Genomic DNA, 20,439 nt, shown 5'->3' with positions numbered 1-20,439 from the left:
ACTGACCATATAATAATAAAATTACTGAGAATTTCATTAAAAAATCATAAATTTTATATATCATTATAAATTATAAAGATAGAGTAAATTTGCAATGTCTAAATATATAAAATATTTTTAAAAAAAATGTATTCGTTTAATTTCTGTCGTAATCGTATTTTACTATTTTAAAAAATAAATTAAAATTGTGTACTCACGGTACGGTAGGTGGTTGTTCAGGTTCTATCAGCTTTGATCCCTCCCAGAAGCAGTCGAGCGGCGTAGCTATCGTGCAAGGTATGACAGCTTTGAAGATCTGCTCTATGTAGTATTTTTCAAAATTCGGATAGCTGGGCCTCTGGCATATGTGCTTCAGATCCCAGGTCAGGTCGTAAAGGTAGACGGTGACTTTGGAGGCTTTGCGAAGGACTTCCAGGTGTCCCAGCAGCGCCCTGGATCCCAGGGGCGACACTGTCGGATCCTTGGACACTTGCATGAAGAGCTGGTGGGTCGCGGCGGTCCCTCCGCCGACGTTGCTGTTGCTTCCGCCCTCCTCGTTGCCATCGTACATCCCGTTGGTTCCGTCCAGCTTGGCCTGGGTGTACGCCAGCTCCGACTCCAGCCGACCGCCCTCTGCAAAAAGCGTTTCGATAAATAAACATGCTACATTCCGCTCGATTGTGTGATCCGGAGCCCTATTGTGATCGAAGGGACAAAACCGACGGAGGACACACCCGCGGCTCTTCCCCGGAATTCCATTGTCGTCGGAAAGGTGCAACGATTAACATAATGAAGACGTCTCGGAGAAGAGCTGACAATGCCACAGAAACGCTGCGCGGACAACGCGCAATCCGTGAATACCACGAAAGACGATCAAACTCGGCTTTCTAAAACCATTGTAATGTGGCAACCCTGCGCCTCGATTGAAACGTTACCTGTAAAGGCACCAAATCAATTAAATTACTTTTGAAAGGTTTATCGCTTTGGAAAGCACTTTAACGTTAAAATATTTAATGGCACCACTAAACACTCGTACTCTCCATTAGGGATACTAGTACGAGATTTCCGGGGGGGGGGGACGGGACCCCTTTCTTCACAAATGAAAAACTTCTTCAACAGTCGCAAAATTCAAAAACAATTGGTAACGTAGAAGATAAAAAATAGGGTAAAAGAAAGTATTCCAGACAATGGAAACAAATAGATATAGCATCACATTTGCCAACGGTTTTTCTCCTAATGTTCCAAAATACAACTATTTTCATTAAGCGAAGAAATGCAAATGCCCAAAAATGGTTTTACTATTACAGTCCAAAGGCATCTTGTAGTTCCCAATATATTTTGAAGCCATTTTAAAAGACTTGATGATAAAATTTCTACTATTATAAGGATAGAGCGTAATATTTTTTTCTTTTATCGTTGCATTCTTGATTGTTTTTTTTCAGGTAGTGGTCCCAACATACGTAACAAGTACAGGGTATCCCTAAACAAATTATATTTAAATAATTGAACCACAGTCGATTCAATAAAAAAAAATAGTTTTTGTCCGGTAAATATTAAACATTAATTTGTTAATCATTGATGAAGATACCAAGAGTTACAGAATGCAATTTGAAGGTTATTTTAATTTGGTTATGATAGAAACACCAGATATTGGTAAGTACCTAAAATACTTGTAAAGCATAATGTAGAAGTACTACCATAATTGTTTGGAGCAAAAGTTTTCAATACGTTTCAAAACGTGTTCGAGAAATGATGGCTTTCCACTTCCTTTCGTCATCTTCTTTAATGGCTCGTAGATCAGAATTTTCGCATCTAAGCTCGAAAGCATTCCCACGCACGCGGCTATTAAACGGTTGAAATATGAACGTCTATGTTCGAAGGGTTAATTTTCGAAATTACCCGTAAAAACCGACGACCTGGACCCAAACGCTGACTAGCAACAACAAAACACCTGGGGAATGCGCCCATTACGTGAGAATGGATATATTATTACTACAAGTCTCTGCGGTGTTGTATAATAAGGACATCGACCGAGAAATGACTCAATCCGAGCGGTGGTGTTTTCAAGAAGCATCATCGAAAGTAAACGTCGAACAAGCCCTAGCTTATTTATAGCTGGCTGCTGCTGACAAGAACAAAAAAGTGGATGCACAACATATGAGGGCATATAATCAGATACAATCGAAATTATTTTCGGACCCCTTAATCGGGCGTCTGCTGGTCGCCGACCGCATCTCAGATCTTAGATTGCGGTGACCACAGATTCGCTTCTTTCCAGTTGTTTCAGAATAGATTTTATATTCTGAGCAGGGAGAGCTTAAAATGGCCAAAGAGGAGCGAACTTTACGAAACGCTTCCAGAAATAAGCACAAGCGTGAGACAATGTGCAACGATTGCGAGATTCGTATTATGAATTGATATTATACAACGTTAACTTTGATTACTTCTCTCATCGATCATAAGAATTCTTCGCAATTAGTAAGGAATGGATCGTCTTACAATACCTTTAGTTATGTTTCAAATAAGGCATAACCTGTGTCATAAAAGCTTCGCGACTGCTCTTTTTCGGCACCCAACGCGCGTTCTGGACAATTAACATTTTAGCGGAAACATAGTATTACATTTTTATATGGTATTACTAATGTAATGTTATTATATTTTAGTCATAAGGCACCGAAAATCATCAGACCCGCAAGTACAATGAAGCCATTTCGACTATGCGCCCGCAGGCGCTCTTCTCGAATCAATTTCTAAAATTAGAACCGGGTTACGATTCCGTGATTCGTCCATTATATAAATAATATGCGTAACAGTGTTCCATCGGGTATCTGGTACCCGTCTCCCATTAGCGGTCGGAAGATTATTTTATAACAATAAGTGATATGTTCAATTTTATAATGCACACACACGAGCAGGGCCACCCGGAGGCCGCGGGCGAGGGAGGTCTGGCCCGGTGACGGACGCGGCCTACCCGAAGACGAGTCAGGGTTGAACAAGCCTGGCCAAAAAATTATATCCGAATAAAACCAGAACTGTCCTATTGGATCATTATACTATTTCAAATAAAAACCACTATATTAATATATTTTAAAACAATTTCAAATATGAAGTACAATCAGGATAATAAAACTAAATTCATATACATGTTTTGATATATAATAAATAAGTTAATTTAAGGTAGTTGATTATAAAAAATATAATATCTCACAAATAAACGTATAAATTTAAATTAAATTTTAATGTTAATTGCAGTGGAACCTCGACTTACGTGTGACGTGACATGAATTTTTCGAGATAGGAGCATTTTTTTTTTAATTTGACTCGATATACGAGCATTTTTTTTGACATACGAGCAAATAACGTTTTGCCTAGCTTAAAAATAAACTATCATTAATTTAGGTAGTATGTATTTATCATTTCAATTGTCATCAATCCATCTAAGTTTTCCCCATTGAAATGGATTAGTGGCATTTCAATGTATTTCAATGATTTGGCATACGAGTAATTTTAGTTACGAGCTCCGTCAAGGAACGAATTAAACTTGTAAGTCAAGGCACCACTGTATAATCTAAAAATCATAATTATAGTATTTAAACTTTACTTTAAATTAGTGTAAGGTGTCACAAATCACAAATAATGATTATTTTATTAAAGTAATTTAAAGACGAATATCCTGGTATATTCTAAGTGCACAGTTTATTACTAATAATAGATTGAACCTCCTTAAGATTAAAATTCCCAAAGTCAAGTTAAAGAAGTGAGTTTATGTAAGTTGTCTTTTATTTCTTTTTCTATATCAATTAAAGCATTGCACTAAAAGAAAGGTTAGAAGGTTCTTTCTAGATGTTAAGCAAATGCTTTAGATCTTATCTTGTTTTCTCTAGCCCGTTTTCCGTTAAATATTCTGATCGGTGGTATGAATTACTAATGCTTTTTTTTATCCTATTCGTGACTTTCCACAATGAGTTTGCGTTAAACTCTTTAAATATTTTTGGATTGATTTTTTTCTGTTTTTATTGTGATTTTCAGTTATTTTATTGATTTATCAATAGATGATTTAGTATTTTATAATTTTTTCTTAAAACCTTATTTTGGCTTCTATATTTTTTGAGCAGTTTCTTTTTTTGTTACGTTCGTAATTATGGGTTACATACTATTTTACATCTACATGTTGTTAAAATATTCTTTAGTGTCCTCCAACAATATTACAGCTAATTTGATAATTTAGCATCTGCCTGAACATTTCCCAGTTTGTGGCAAAAATCATGTTTTATTTTATTAGCTATTGTGATTGGTCAATTTTATTTATTTTAAAACATTAGCGCTGTTTAGCAAACGATAAATATTTAAATGTTTGCAAAGCGCAAGATTATGAGCGCAAAGCGCAAAATATTATGATACTCTTACCCAATTAAAAATCAATGGCAAATATAAAAAAAGTGAACAAATTACATTGAAAAAAATAATTTATGCATGATATATTATTAAATTTAAGAGAAATAAATATATACGAAAAACTTTAATATTGTTGTATTTTATAAACACGCGGTTTAAATCCACTCATTAATTAATTATAATGCGCAATAATAACGCTTATATTAAACGCTTTTAAAAGATACACTATATTCCAACAATTCCAGTATAGAAAGTAACGGAAAACAACTTCACTTAATCCTTTCCAAGAAAACTCTTAAGCAAAGCAAGAAAAGAGTATGTTTCAAATCTTCATTGTATGAAACGTGTTCTTAATATATACAAATAAGTAAATCTCATAACATTAGCGAAACGAAATCATTTTTTTTCTACCTTTATAATTTTACAATCTCCCCGCAGTTTTACAGCTTTATTGCGGCTGTCCGACGCAGTATAAATGTTGCGACCGCAAAACGCACACTCCTCTAAATTGCGCCTTCCATCAACGTGAAATATAGGCGTTCATTTACATTTTTATTAATTTCCACCGCATGCCATAAACATATGGATAGACACGGGCGACCCAACCCTGCGTCGTCTGTGGAAGGTCGGACCTCCGAGAGTCGCTTATCTCCACTGACGCGCGCTAATAAAACAACCGGGACAGCAACACACAAAAACAACAACATTGTGAAGAGAAGGAGGAGGAACAACGCGGCTCGGGTTCACATCCGTAAACACAAGACCGAAATAACCGTTGAAAAAATTTTGAAAAATAAAGTTTTGCTACCCCTGGCTTACACCGGCGAACGAGTTCGCGCGCCAATTATTCCGGTGCAATCGTCAATTTGACTATTGACACCGAATTGCGCGACGGGGACGCCTCTATGCAGCGAGCGTGGGCGAGAAAGAGACGCGAGACTCGAGATTAGCGTGAAATAAATGCAGCGCAGCGGTCAACTACCGCCGGCACTCGGCTTTATTGGTCAATAAATTTGATAAATAAACATCATTACGCCATTATGGCGCCCGATTAACAAAATCGGTGCTGTGGCGGCGACGACGGCGCTACCAAGTTGGCTGGCGCCTTCACAGATTCAATACAAATTTGAGTATATATTTTTTACATTCAGTAATAATAATATTTTAAATAATGTAATATTACAATAGCTTATGTGCGAATAAATAATGCTACGTTGTGATTTCCATGGCGCATGAATAGTGCTAAGTCTCAGGCGTGCAATGGTGCACGCATCTACATGTTTATTTTTGAAATGTTACTCTAAGCAAATATTTTGATTTTACTCTAACAACTATTTTTAGTTCAGTCATTTCAATATTAACTACTAATAAAATATCAATATTAATTAATAAAAACAAAATCCAAGTAATAAAATATTAGTTGTATTTAAAAAAAAATAAGCTGCAGATCACAGAATGCGAAGACCTTAATACAGATATTTAAATGGACCGATCAAAACGTATAAGACATATTATTGTCGGTCAAATACAGTAGAAACATTAATTATTAAATTGCATCAGCAATATTAATACATTCAGTTAATTAATAAAAATGTTATGTACGGTACTACACTATGGTTAATATAATAATGTATCAGTTGAGATGATATTTTGTTCTATGCATGACTTCATCTACCTAAAAACATCATCATAGCAAATTTACTACAATACACGCATTGAGTCGATCCATTTGTTTCATATTTGCTTCATCATCAATAAGTGCATTTTATTGTGATGTTTAATGTTTATTAATTCAAAATGCAGGTAAATGCGTATCCAATGTAATTAAACCTAGTTGATTAAAATCGTTCAAAAATGTTTATCGGTCAAATGTAAGCTTTTGAATATTTGACAGTAAATGCTGAAAGTTTTTATATAATACAAAATGGACTCGAATTTTTATTTAAGAAAAGATGTCCCTAACGAGACGATCATCATATCGTGTCTCCTGGTCGATAATATAATTGACTTGGCATGATGCCCAAAACGATTTACAGTGTTTATTATAATTTTTATTTGTTTCAGTATTGACTAATTTTCAATGTAAAAAATAACATGAGACTTAATACTAAAAGTTTTTACAACGAAGAAGGCTTAGATAAAAATTTGTGCAACCAATAAGATTAATTAATACTAATTATCTGCTAATGTAGTAAAAACGCCCTGAGAAATCCTGCTAATTGCTTGAAACACAGACAACTCATCAGATTATCTCAGCTTCATAAATAGTGTAACGGTAAAACGGAAAATGGCTAATTGATAGATATAGCATAGCGATGCGTTAACTAGCGCATTAGTGTTAATTGCCAAGAATATGACAAACTGGTATAATAAACAAACTCGCCGGTTATTCACAAAAATATTCAAATCATTGCATGCGTTGAAACGCAGTGGTGACATGACATCATATTTTTTTTATTATTATTTTGTAACACTGATTCTCATAATAGAACAACGCCACCACCGCAAGGCCGCGAGCATCGTTGTGAATGACTCACTCTTACTCGCTCGCACGAAAATCGCGACGACCAAAAAAAATTGACGGCTCTCTTTTATTAATTAATTGCAATAATTAATTTGTCGCGGCCGACGTTTCGCGACGTCTGCCCGCGAAAGAGAAGCACAGCGGCGCTCCGCGTCGGGAGAAAGAGAGGCCGATGCGGCGTGCGAAAGAGAGGCGAGCACGCGAAAGGCGACGGGCGCGAAAGAGAGGCACGGCCCACACGCGCGCAGCCCCGGTGGTCTTGAGGTATGCGCGAAGTTCCACATAAATCAGGGTTGCCACACGGGGTGGAAGGATAAAGAAAATGAAAAAAATGCGAATCGTCAACGGCGCCGCGATTACCGCCCTAATTGCGGCCACCAAGCACTTATTGTTAAACTACAGACGCTTTTATTGGCGTAATTTATGGTATGTAATAAGGATTGATGTAATTGGACGAAATTAATATTTATTGATTTGCTTGTATATAATTAAAACAAATAAAAATGCTATAAAGTAATAAATTAACATATACAGGCGGCCCTCGACTTTCGAACGTTCGACTTACGCACAATTCGCTACTTCGCACATAAAAAAAAAAAAAAAAAAATTTTTTTTTTAAAAAACGTTCTGATAGCGGTGAATCTTTTGCTTCAATCGGACATCCGTATGACAGGTATGAACAGGTCTACGATATGTTCAATTTTGCAAAATAAAAATATAATTAAAGAATACGTTCAAAATTGTGGAAAATAAAGATATATTTCCACAATCTTTAATGATATGTTTCCAAAAAAAAACAAAGCAAAAAAAACATGGATAAAATGGTCGATGACCAACATCAAAAAGATGTCCCTCTGAGTATTTCAATTATTCAAGCAAAAGCTCTTAGTTTGCACAAAGATTGGAAGGATAGATAAAAAAAATATTTTAACACGGTTTTTCAAGCAAGTAACGGTTGGTTTTACAATTTTAAAATGTGGTATTCTTTTCATAATATTAAATTTACTGGAGAATCGGCTGATGCGGATAAAGATGCTGCAAAAGAATTTATTTCCTAATTATCCAAAATTATTGAAGATGTAGAATATTCCTCTAGCCAAATATTTAATGTATATGAGACAGGTTTATTTTGGAAAACTCTTTAACAATGAAAAGTATGAATGAAGCCTTCACGTACATTGACAAATTTTTAAATATTATGGAAGATTGTGATCCCAATGGAAAACGCATATCTCAAGTACGTGGGGCGATCAATAAAAACATAACATGTTATAAAATACTATATGAAGAAAAGAAAAAGAACAGTGGAAAACAGTTAACTCTTGATAACTTTTCAAAGGAAACACCCGCAAACCCCACTTAAACGTGTCTCTTAAACGCCTCTTAAACATCTTATATTTACTCGATAAATAAATATTTTAAAATACACACAATTTCAATTTTTTTTTACTTCCCTCGACTTTCGTACATTCAACATTTGCACACATGATCAGGAACCAATTATGTGCGAAAGTCGAGGGCCGCATGTATCAGGATATCACATAAGTCTGCGTTTTTGTTTCTTTTTTTATAAATTAACGATAATTTAACAATAATTTTTTTACAATAGCGCCAAATTATATTTCTATTAGTAATTTCTTCATATGAATCTAATCCTAAATATTATTAAGCTTCTTGAAAAACTAGATATAAGACCACAATCGCAGTAGTGCAGTGTATTTAAAATGACAATGGGGAAACAACTGCTGTAATATGCACAGACAAAAATAAAAGGCTCACTCGATGGACATAAAAAATGACAAGAAGTAAATTATGAAATAGAAGAAATGCGCACGTTTGGTGCAGAAAAAGGGAATAGAAACAATTTTGAATCTTACTTCACTAGCATGCGACTAACTTCAGAGCGTTCTGCACGGATCTGTGTGCTTCATATTATATTAATAAATAATATTCACCATTTTTTTTTCGGTGGATTTTATTATTTAAAAATTAATCATCTAACACAAAATAGAGGATATTAACACACTTTCACTAATTCTATATTTTATTTATTTTGATTTGCACTCTATCCTCGTTTAACACATTCGCGTCGGGCTACGCATATGTGCGTCTTAAACCACGTGACAATTTAGTCATTAAAAATGGGTCAGACGCGATAAGATTTTAAGCTTCTCACCACATATAACTTTTAATGGAGCATTAAAATAATAAAATATATCAATTGTTTACGAGTAATCAACAAAAAATGACCCGACACGAATGTGCATTTACATCCATATTATTTATATTTATAATTAAGTTTCGTCGAGCCAATAATCAACCATAAAAATCATATTTTTATTGAAGCTTGAATATCATGAATAAATAAAAGTAAAAATTAATGCTATAAAATCTCTTCAACGAGGAATCAATTAGTAGTATATATACGAATGAATAAGAAAGGCGCATCTTTTAGCAAACCATTAAATGGAAAATAAAAAATATTCTGCCATTCAAGAATGAAAAAATGAAAAACATTACAAGCTTAAGGGTGAAACGAATCTACTGGATATTATTGCATTCTATTATATCTCAGGTAACAAATTAAAGCGAGACAGTCTTACAAAGATTCAAGTTACGTATAGATGCAGGTATTATAACAAAAGACAGACATACAAATGAAGTATACGTAAACCTTTAGAGCAATTCACATTAAAAATTGATTCCATTACCCTGACATTATCGACACATAAATAAACATAATGTCCAATACGCGATGCTTGTCCATGTCAAAACATTGCTTTTAATTTATTCAAATTACACTAGTTCTTCTCGACTGCTTTTTAATTGATTAATATCGCAATTTTCCTCGAGCGCTTTAGTGATATAGCAATAATGAACTGTACCCATTAATGTCACTATTAATACAATATTTTTTTAATAATACAGGCGCCGTTACTTTTATTTTAAAAAATATATAAAAAAAACATCAAACATTTAGGTAGCATTCAGATGGCACGTAAGTTGTAATAAATGTTTATGGATCGTGTGGTATAAAGTACAGTTTACAGTCAGACACGAAGATGAGTAGATTGTACATATTGCTTAAAATCGTATACGCATCTGTTAAAGTGTTTCATTACAATATTCGATCATGAACTGACAGTTGGTTTAAATTTGAAACGTTATTTCCCATGCGTTAAAAGCAGGGTCCTAAAGAGTAACTATGCACACGATTGTTTGGAGCGGAAATAAATATGATGGAATATATTAAATTCTGTCAACCCTGTTAGTTTCAGCCAGCTAGGGACTACAGACATGTGTGGTTGATGTTTTGGAATCGAACCAAAACCAGGGACGTTCTCAATGCCGAACGATAATGAATGGGGAATCGCGCGCGCGCGCAAACCGGCACCCACCAGTCGTTTATATTTGGAGACTGTCGCGTAAAACCGGACCGAACCTCTACGGAACGTGCGTACTACGAAGATGCCTACAACGACGCCAGCGGAGGCAAACCATCGGTCCCCGGTGGATCGTACACTCAGGTAAATCCCATCTGCTTTGTATGAACAAAAAAATCAAGCGACACGCCGATGAACAGATGTCTGCGTCTAGAAACTGAAGGAATCTAATTTTGTCCCGTGAGACTGGAGAGTGAATCTAATAGAATGTAGATGCACTTTTAGAAAAAATAATATTTAAATTATTTGAAGGCAAAAAATCAGAACAAACGCATCATCCATCATCATACATTTTTTCTGCACTTTGGAGACTTACTCGGAACCAATTTTGCAGGATTTGAAGAATGGGATCTTGATCATCTTCCATGAATCAATTCAAAGTTTGCTTTCAATTTGAACAAACAAGAAAAAGATTTATACTTTAACTGATACGCACTGAGAAACGCAACAATGTTTTAATACAGGATGCAAAAAGAAAATGACAATGACACAATTTTTTTAGCGTCAAAATTAAACTAATTCAGAAACTGCATTGTACAGCAAGATTTTTGCCACACATTAAGATAATCGATTTACTTGTATATAAGCTAACTTCAAAAATACATTCATCATATTTGTATATATCACGAAAATTTGATGGGGTTAATTTGCACCCCGCTCAGTAGTAACAGGTTGTTGTTTTTTTGTGTTTCTGTATGTTAAAGGTTAAGCGAGTTCAAGTACGTGATCATTACCGATCCTAATCCATATTGCTAAGTGAGTAGATTCTCGCAGCCAGGGACGTCATTTCAGCTTTTTCCGGGAGGGGGGGGGGGCAAAAGTTGGATAGCCAGTGATCGTTTTTAAAATATTTCAATTTCATAGTTAAATTCACCCGTGTTTAGAATCCACGTCAAAAGCAATAAAATCGTGCCGTCGCAGTGGGAACGCTCGGTAATCTGGCGTTTACACTACGACCTTTATAATAATATTACAAATTTAATGAGGACAAATAAATCAAATTTTGACTAATAGGAGAGCACAAAAAACAATTATCACTTCTCAGAAGTCAAAAATTCACGTCAAAAGCAATAAAATCGTGTCGGCGCCGTCGCGCCGGTAACGAGCGTTCCCACTATACCTATTCATTCACATCTGGAAATAATAAAAAATGGTCTGCCAAAGATCGCTCGGTAGATGCAGCGGGTGCTATCAAAAGTGAATTTGAATGTAGTGAAGATGATGACTATTATATTAATATTTTAGATGAAGCTTCAGAGCAATTAGATATAGCATAAAAATGACATTTCTTAGGTAATCATAAATACAGGAATTATTTATGTTCCGAATATGGAAGCCTTCTGGTTACGGGTTTTTTGTTCCAGTTTGCATATTTTGATAAAATATTTCATTCATTATGTAAATGTATATAGAACAACGCATAGAAAAGTTGAAATCATATAATTGTACTAACACCTGCCAGATAAATTATAATTTCACTAGTAAAAATATATATTTATTAATGAATATCTGAATATGACTTCACTGAAATTACTGTATTTTATTTGAGGGATAACCCGAAAATTTCTGGTTTAGAATCATTTCAGCTTTTTCCAAAAGGTCGGGGGGGGGGGGCAAAAGTTGGCCAGTCAATGGTGTTTTTTTTTAATGTTAAGATTTTGTTAAATAATGAAATTCTAAGGGTAGATAATGCTCCTACAGAATGACGTGCCCGCTAACAGCACAGAAGGAGGCTATACTGTGAGAAACTTTAATATACCTGTCTGTTGACACTGCAGTAATTCGGCGCTCACGATGGCCGATCGGATAAGCACGAATCGGCGCACAAAAACCGAAAATTAAGCGATCGTGGATGACTGACACGCCTGCCGAAAACGAGCGCTAAAGCAAACATTTCCCAGAAGAACAAGAACGAGAAGCTGCAGCTCTGAGATCAGATCAAACGCGCTTGACAAAGGGCTACCGACCGCCGTGGATAATGATGGTCGACCGTTAACGATCGACGAAATTTTCTGTGAAAATCTTTTTCTCTCCGTGACGAAATTTGTACAACACTGTGTTTACATTGCGTTTTTATCTCGACGCGTATAAATGTTTGTGTAAAGGGTAACTTTGAAATCGGCGACGGAAGAAAAACAAGGAAATAAGGTACGGAGCTCCCCCACAAGAACGATAGGAATGCACACAGCAGTTTAAATATGTTCACATATGTGGCTCAATATTGATAACGATGGGGACAATTCTAAGATAAAAATATATACATATTCATACCATACGTTGACATTTCAGTACGATCAACCTTTTTAAAAACATAATGACGGGCATCCTGATTTATTTTAAAAAGGCGGACATTCTGTATGATTAGCAAGAGACCACACTACAAACACTTCCTGGGAGAAAAATTTAAAGAATAACGACAAGGGATATTCTAATCACAAGAATTAGTGTCAGATACCCGAATAAGATTTATTTCCTGCATGGCAGGGTTTTGATGTATTACAATGGCAAGAAAATCTTAAAAAATATGAACTTACAAGCATATCCCATCACATAAAAATAAGTGTTATATCTAACAGACCAATCTCGTAATCAAAATCAGACCGGATACTATTACAATAGTTTATGTTGATTCCAATTCGAATGTGAAAGCAACTTTATCTTACAAAACTCGAATGCCTGTATTGCTTCATAAGTGCAACAACTTGATCGATCAGCTTTAGAATAGCCATTCTTTCCTGTATTTTTTTACTTTCGCTCTCTACACATTTTACGTATTACAAAATCTGCAGCAACGCTCACTCCTTCATTAAAACAAAAACTTGCTTCATTCCCACGTAGGTTTATTCCGAGAAGCAAATACTTGCATATCGCATTAACGGAAACGCAGAATGCGCCAGCATCGCAAAGCATTCTGAAAACTCGTTCGATAGCGAGAACATATCGGATATCTGAACCCTTCAAAGTTTACGGAAAGTACGCACATCTTGACTCTAAGATATAATGCTATAAAAAGCGAAGAGCGACAAATTTACGACGAACATAAAGGTGCGACAATAGAGACGTTAGGACATTTTTTTTCATCTTGATCGAGACCCTTCGAGGGGGTTAGACAAAAAATGCGTAGAAAAACTTTTATAATCAAGGGACTCACCCCACGCCTAATAAAGTCATCGGAGCATCGAAGGCGTGCACAGCGTGGGCGATGACACCTCGCGCAAGAACTCACAATGAATGTTCAGTGAAGATCTTAAATCACGCCCGAATAAGAAGAAGAAATGCAACAGGTCGGCACAGATTTAACCCTCATTGATTATTTTTAAATATTCAAGGTGTGATGCCCCTGAAATCGTTGATGCAGCGCGACTCTTCGAACAAATCAAAGTTTCCTAGAACTAGTGTTTTCACGGTTAATCCTGTGATCAACCGCCACATTTTGGACGCCAAAGAATGATGTTGTGTATGCCGAATTCTTGCAATACTTTTATATATGATGTTCCTGTGAAAAGGTAGCAAAAAATATAGGCGTGTGATTTTTGATGAAGGATGACATTTGCGTATATATTGTATACAAGCTTGGGTATGTTTCTATGAAATATGTTCCTTTGGGTATCAAATGGTATAAAATAAATACTTTTTATTTTAATATTTAAACATCTCCCAAAGTACTATACTTTTATTTAAATAACTTATAAGCACTTAAATTCATTAAGTTCCCATAAAAAAGATGTATGTATTATATATACACAGAGGCGGACCGCCCCGGGCGGCACTTGCTTGGGGGCGGCATTTTCGCGATGGAAGGACCGTTCGTGTAGTGTGGTTTTTAAGCCGAATGCGCTTGAAAATATATACATTTTCACAAATTTGAATATGTAAAAACAATAAACAACAGTTTAACAAATGCTAATTTTATGCCCCAGCAGGTCATAAAATGCCCACTCTTTTTTGGCCGGGTCAAAATTTTTTGCAGTTACTTAGAATCGATAAATCTCCAAGTTACACCAGATGTTCCTCGTTGTTTATTCGATTCGAATGCGTGCTAAAATAATGAAATCCCTTGAAAACAGTTTTTTTGCAGCTAACTGACTTTTTTTAGCGTACTTCTATTAAATTAAATATAGAATTCTGCTTTAAGACAAAATTATGATATTAATCAAATTAATATCTATCAAACAACAAGATCAATAAAAAGTGAAAGAGAATTTCGTAATGACTTCTTCAAATAAATATAATAATTATATCTCCGACAGCCGATGTATTACGAAAAAGCTGCTGATGGAAAATACTAGTGCTACAGTGGCGGCTCTTTCAAAAAATAATTGTGATAAACCAAGAATATTCCAAAGTCAAACTATAGATCCACCTGCCTATAGAGTACGCGATTCAATTTACGACCAGCATCCGAAAGAGAACAAGAGGCAGATGTTCAATTACGTATTCACGTACGTAGTCGTGCGCCCTGCGGGGGTAACCGTATTATTTAATATTTGTCTCTGTGTGTGTGTGATTTGTTAACTTTATTACGTCCATCTGGTCACCCTGTGGCATTCGTGAGCGGTGAATTTAGTACGCGGCGGGGCGCATTGTCGAACGGAGAACACAATGATGATGTTTATGTAAACATTGCCCGGGGCGATTTAACCCCTCGGCGACCGGTTTTTAACGGTATACCGAGTCGTGTCGTGACACCACGAGGGTTAAGCGCGAATCGAAAGACCGAGAAAGGCCCCGAGGCGCATCTCGATGAAGACATCAGACCTGAGGAGAGCAGTAGTAGGAGTGCTACAGTGTGTGCCGGAGAAAGTGGGCGTTGACGACACTGACGAGGGCTTCTATTCAAGACCTTTTTGCACAATGGACATTATAATTTTATAACGAAAGTGAACCAGAAAAGAAAAGAAACTGTAACTGGAATTCGACTCATTAATCGCTTATGGGTGTTATAATATACTGATGCCATTATTGACAAGGTCCTTGAAAGTCACAAGGGATTGAACTCTCGTTCATACAGTACTAGGAAACTATAATGAACAGCCAGTGTAATGCTTCGCTGCATTTCACTGCCATTGTATGGAAGAAGTCTGATGTTTTTGCATTGTAATTTTTTCAAGATTTACGCACTAGGGTATTTTTATGTTCATCAGAATATTTGGCAAGAACTGCAAATTGGTTATAAATTACAGTGCATCAGATGTATACGTAAAAGTCCCACTGCGATGGCTCCGACACAATTTTATTGCTTTTGACGTGAATTTTTGACTTCTGAGAAACGATAATTATTTTTGCGCTCTCCCCTATTGACTAAAATTCAGTTTATCAATACTTAAAATATAAATATAAAATCGCGCTATCACCATCCAAGTATCTATTAGATTTTTAAGGCGCGGTGAAACACCAAAAAGCAGAAAAACCATAAAGCATTGAAAGTATTTCAAATAAAATATTTCTTAATGCATTCATTCGATAGTTAATGTTACATTTAGTCATAAAGAATATATAAATGACTTGATACATACACTTATCCTTCGATTTACACACTGCTTATTTTACATGGTTTCACTTTTATGCGGTTAAGAAAAAACTAAATCATACATATTTGGTGACGATGTACAAACGCAATAGTTTACTCCCTTCTTGCACTTGACCTACGCCTGGAACCTCTTCCACTGCTCATGACACTTTGAACACGCGTGATTATTGACAGCTGTCAGATTCTAGTGCCGGCAATATAAGAAACTCGAATTGGACTACCAGCGAAAACAGATTGGACTACCAGCGTAACATGATTCAAACCATCCAAGATTAAAAATGTTTTTTTTTCTATACATTAGAATTGCGTGTGTATTTCAAATCACAAGTTAATTTCATTGAAAGCGGATTTTACACACAAAAACACTAGATAAATCATAATTTTGTGCAGATTTGCAGATTTTTGAAAATCATTAGCGTTAAAGATATGCATTGTATCATGTTTTTGTAATCATCGGAGAACAACCACAATGGTTTCTCTTATAAAGACGTACGCGGTAGACATACTTTTGCTTCGTTGGAGCGGTTCAACAGCACCTTTATATAAAAAGACACTTGCTCACAGCGATCAAAATATGTAGACCAATGTCACGAGCCAACCAGCAGAAACCACACCCAGAAAGACATATTTAATAATTGACAATTATTCATACAACAAAAATTAACCCTTTGATCGCATTTCACAAGCCCCAGGCGCGGATGACTTACCTAGATGTCATCAACTTTTGAACCTTATATTACAGTTGTTCAATATATTTTAAGGTTGAAAATTGCTTGAACGGAATATTAAAATCCCTCATATAAATTGACATATTCATTATCTTTTATGATAATAACTGGATAAGTTTATGTATAAAACAGCGCCGTAATGAAATTTTTTTGAACGTTTGTGACAAAGAAAATCAATGGGAAGCCTATAAAAGTGAAAAATAGCATAAGCCTGAATGTTTACGACATTGCGATCACGCATTAACTGGATTGTCGCCAAAATCATCGCCAATAAATCCTTATAAGTATTAGATGAAATAATCCACGGGGAATCATCGAGCACTGGACAGATGATCACGTACAAAAATATCTACATAGATACTCATAAGCATGACATTACAAAGCCAGAATCGCATTACAAATTACTCATGCACGAACGGATCAATATCGGCGTGGACAATTTCGATCTAGTAAATAACTAACAATTAAATACATCATCATGGATGCGGCAGGAAGCGTTCCAAGTCGCAACGGAAGGGGGAAGGCACGTGCATTGGGCGCTATTCAAAGAGACCATAGAGAGGGATGATGATGACACACCCGCATGGGAAATGACCTCTTCCGGTGCGAGACGCGGTGAACGAGAGCGGAGCGGGCGAACCGCAAGACGACGACCTTGCGACGTTCATCGTCTTCGAAGGTGGTCTTGGACGTCTCGGCAACAATTAGCATACGTAGGTATGTGTACAAGTGCGGAGGTTTCGCCGTCTCGCGTGTGGTCTCTCGTGGCAGACGGAGCAAAAAATATATATAATACATTACGCGAGCGGACGCTCAATATCTGCACCATAAAACTATCTGGATAGATAAGCAAAGGTCGTATTGTGCATTAGAGAAGATTAGAATGTGAAACGATACTGCCGACCTCCCGCAGTTTAATTGTATTGAACTGCTGCTCTTCGGAGTCAGTATAATAAACATAAAATATTCTGTCTGCACAACATTTGAGAGAAAAATACTGAACATTTAAAATACAACTTCCTGTTATGTGTACAAAGTAGATCTTGTTGAAAGCTTAGGTCTATGTTGGGTAAATAAATATGACATGGAAAAGAAAGCATTAATTGTTCAAAAATCCATTCCAAAAGCAAAAGCAACTTTCTGATTAACACGACGGATGAATAGACGATTTTTTCTATTGTACGCTTTCACTTTCTTTTTATCGACAAAATAAAACTAGACCAACCTTGCACCCACAGCTGGTCGACTCTCGTGTGTAACTGCGCAGACTTCAACCCCACGCAGAACGTGGTCAGCAGGAGAAAAGCGACAAACAGTACTTTTCCGGCGTGCCTGTGTATCACTCTACCCAAAGCCTCGAGTCGATCTTGGAGCTTCGCCCTGACCCAGAGAGCAGTCTTATCACCCCCGATCCGTCCCTGCAAAATAAATATAAACAAACATTGTAACATTCGCAGAGGTATACACATCCACACACACACAGCAATAGATTGCGGTCATAAGTCATCGTTAACGACGACGCTGACGGCCGGGCATAAATAATCATCAAGCAACGGTGCGTATCAATATAAATTAAGAGGTTAATGGGGGTACAGCAGAAGATGATGATGGTCTTCGCGACCTGACAAGTCGTTTGACTTCATCAACAATATTGATGCAACTACGCCCCTTTGTTTTTTTGCCTTTCATTATTTGCAGAAAGTCTTAAGCAAATTATTTCGGCACGCGCTATCGTTTTTTTATCTATGACTGACCGGAACCATAACGAAATTTTGTTTATAAAACCGCAACCATACTCATTGTCCGCCACTGTCTGAATCACGGACAGAGAGCAAACCGCACCCGAGCGACATGAAAAAGAACCGACGTATTGCCGTGACGTAGAAAAAAAAAGTGTCGTTTACATGCGGATAAATTATAATCGTTATTAATTTGTCCATTAAGAAAACGGACCACCATAGCAGCATGGTGTTGAAAATCAGCATAATCGCGCCGTTATTCCGTATGCGTCACACTCGCGCTACGTTATAAGCGTGCATATGAAACGATGCATTAATTAGGTTTTTATACTGTTGACGTTGTTGACAATTTTTTTAGCATACAAATTTAAATAAAACACATGTACCACTGACGATATATTGTGGCGGTAAGTTAGTTTGCATAACAGTTAGACAGTAGTAAAACCGATAACTTATGAATTGATTATATCAAGAATGAAAGACGCTTGTTTTTAATGAATTTATCAATATTGTCACTACATATGCTATGCACATGCAAATTTGTTATTATTTCTTTACATTGTAAAATTAATAACAGTGAGCGCAAAATAATATTTAACCCAGTTGGTAGACCCACATTGAGGTGTGTTAATTTCATATCCGGCACGGAATATGCAGGATGAAAATCTAATATACAATCGATGATATCAAAACCCATCGGATTGTTCATCACAAAACCCATTCCGCAACGAGTTCGTTACAATCAGTCGTGCACAGTTATACAAATCACAGACGGATAACGTATAGTGATCGAACGAAAGGCCATTTATATTTCAGGCAACCTTTGATTTATACGAAGCGCCGAGAGATACGGCATCACACACCGGTACAGATCGAATCTGACCGAGAGATTTATTGCGGAGATCACAGCGCCGGATAAGGCATGTCGGAGCCGTAATGGATTCGCAAGTGACGATAGGCATAAAATGAAATACAAACAAATCGCAAAAAACGAGAGTGCATTCCATTCGCGCTGAGAGCAAAGGCAGAGGCACGCGAGCGCGAGGAGACGATGGAGAAGAAGGCCGACGAGATGATCTGTCTTGGTTTTTGTAGTACTCCGTCGGACTGACTGATGTAACATAATACCTGGTTGGGTATCGTGTAGAATACCAAATGGTGATATTTTTAATCTGAAGCTATCCAGTATTTTGCGTCAATGCAACAGGATATGGAAGTATAGTATCTATTATATTATTATTATATTATATGTTCATAAAAGAATAATAAAAATCGAACTACCGGAAAACCACAACCAAAAACAATGAATTTATATAAAAAAACATCCTGTTTTATATCTTGGAATTTATTATAATATACAATTCAGCAATTGCTGTAAAATGTCTAATACAAACATTAATGATTTATCGTGTATAAAACTAAAGTTGCCCAAACAATAACAATTAATATATACATACATACATACTTGATAAATCATAAACTTATATTAAATTTGATTTGGATGAAAGGTTAGCCATGGTTATTAGAAAATATATTAACTGGTAATGATTTATTTTACCTGTACAATATACTACAAATACTCGTATACATCGGAAAATATACGTATGGGTTAAAAGCAATGGCAACGAACGATATATAGTTTTGCATTAGCACAAGTCAATAAATATGGGGAATATTTTTTATTGTGGGAAGGGGAGGGAATTATCATATAACAATCCATATCACACGGTCCGTCAGGACAATCGATCTTCAGCTGTGTAGCAGCTATTTCGTAGCGATGGCAATAAATTATTTTAAGCCGTTTAATAAATAGCAAAACTTCCGCAAAGAGGTACAAGATGGACATGTTATCCTTTACACCTTGAGCCCGTTTTGTATTACATAATATGACAAACTCTTTTCGAGACTTGAAAAGAGTCGTAGAGTTTCATCGAAGACCTGAGATCCTCCTCTAAATATTCACAAACACAGAATCAATGACATAAAATTGGTAGCATCTATATCGAGACCCGCCTATTTATTTACAAACAATAGTATTTTTTAACTTATTAAAAAACTGTAAATTTATGATCCTAATGGGAGGATTGGTATGTCTTCCGAT

The 20,439-nt window shown here is 36.1% G+C and overlaps 1 protein-coding gene across 1 annotated transcript in view; it reads right to left on the bottom strand.

Moving 5' to 3' along the window:
- Positions 1-20,439, bottom strand: part of ptc (protein patched) — a 48,336-nt gene that overhangs the window by 12,220 nt on the left and 15,677 nt on the right. Inside the window, exons 2-3 of the mRNA XM_088205384.1 lie at positions 17,825-18,017; positions 198-612 (exon numbers count right to left, since the gene is read on the bottom strand). Of these exons, the coding sequence (XP_088061510.1) occupies positions 198-612; positions 17,825-18,017 (608 nt within the window). The remainder of the gene's footprint in view (positions 1-197; positions 613-17,824; positions 18,018-20,439) is intronic.

Source organism: Plectrocnemia conspersa, unplaced genomic scaffold (assembly GCF_051122295.1).
Source record: "Plectrocnemia conspersa isolate PC_06_02 unplaced genomic scaffold, ASM5112229v1 ptg000002l, whole genome shotgun sequence".
Taxonomy (NCBI): Eukaryota; Metazoa; Arthropoda; class Insecta; order Trichoptera; family Polycentropodidae; genus Plectrocnemia; species Plectrocnemia conspersa.
This window is presented reverse-complemented; position numbering and strand designations above follow the sequence as displayed.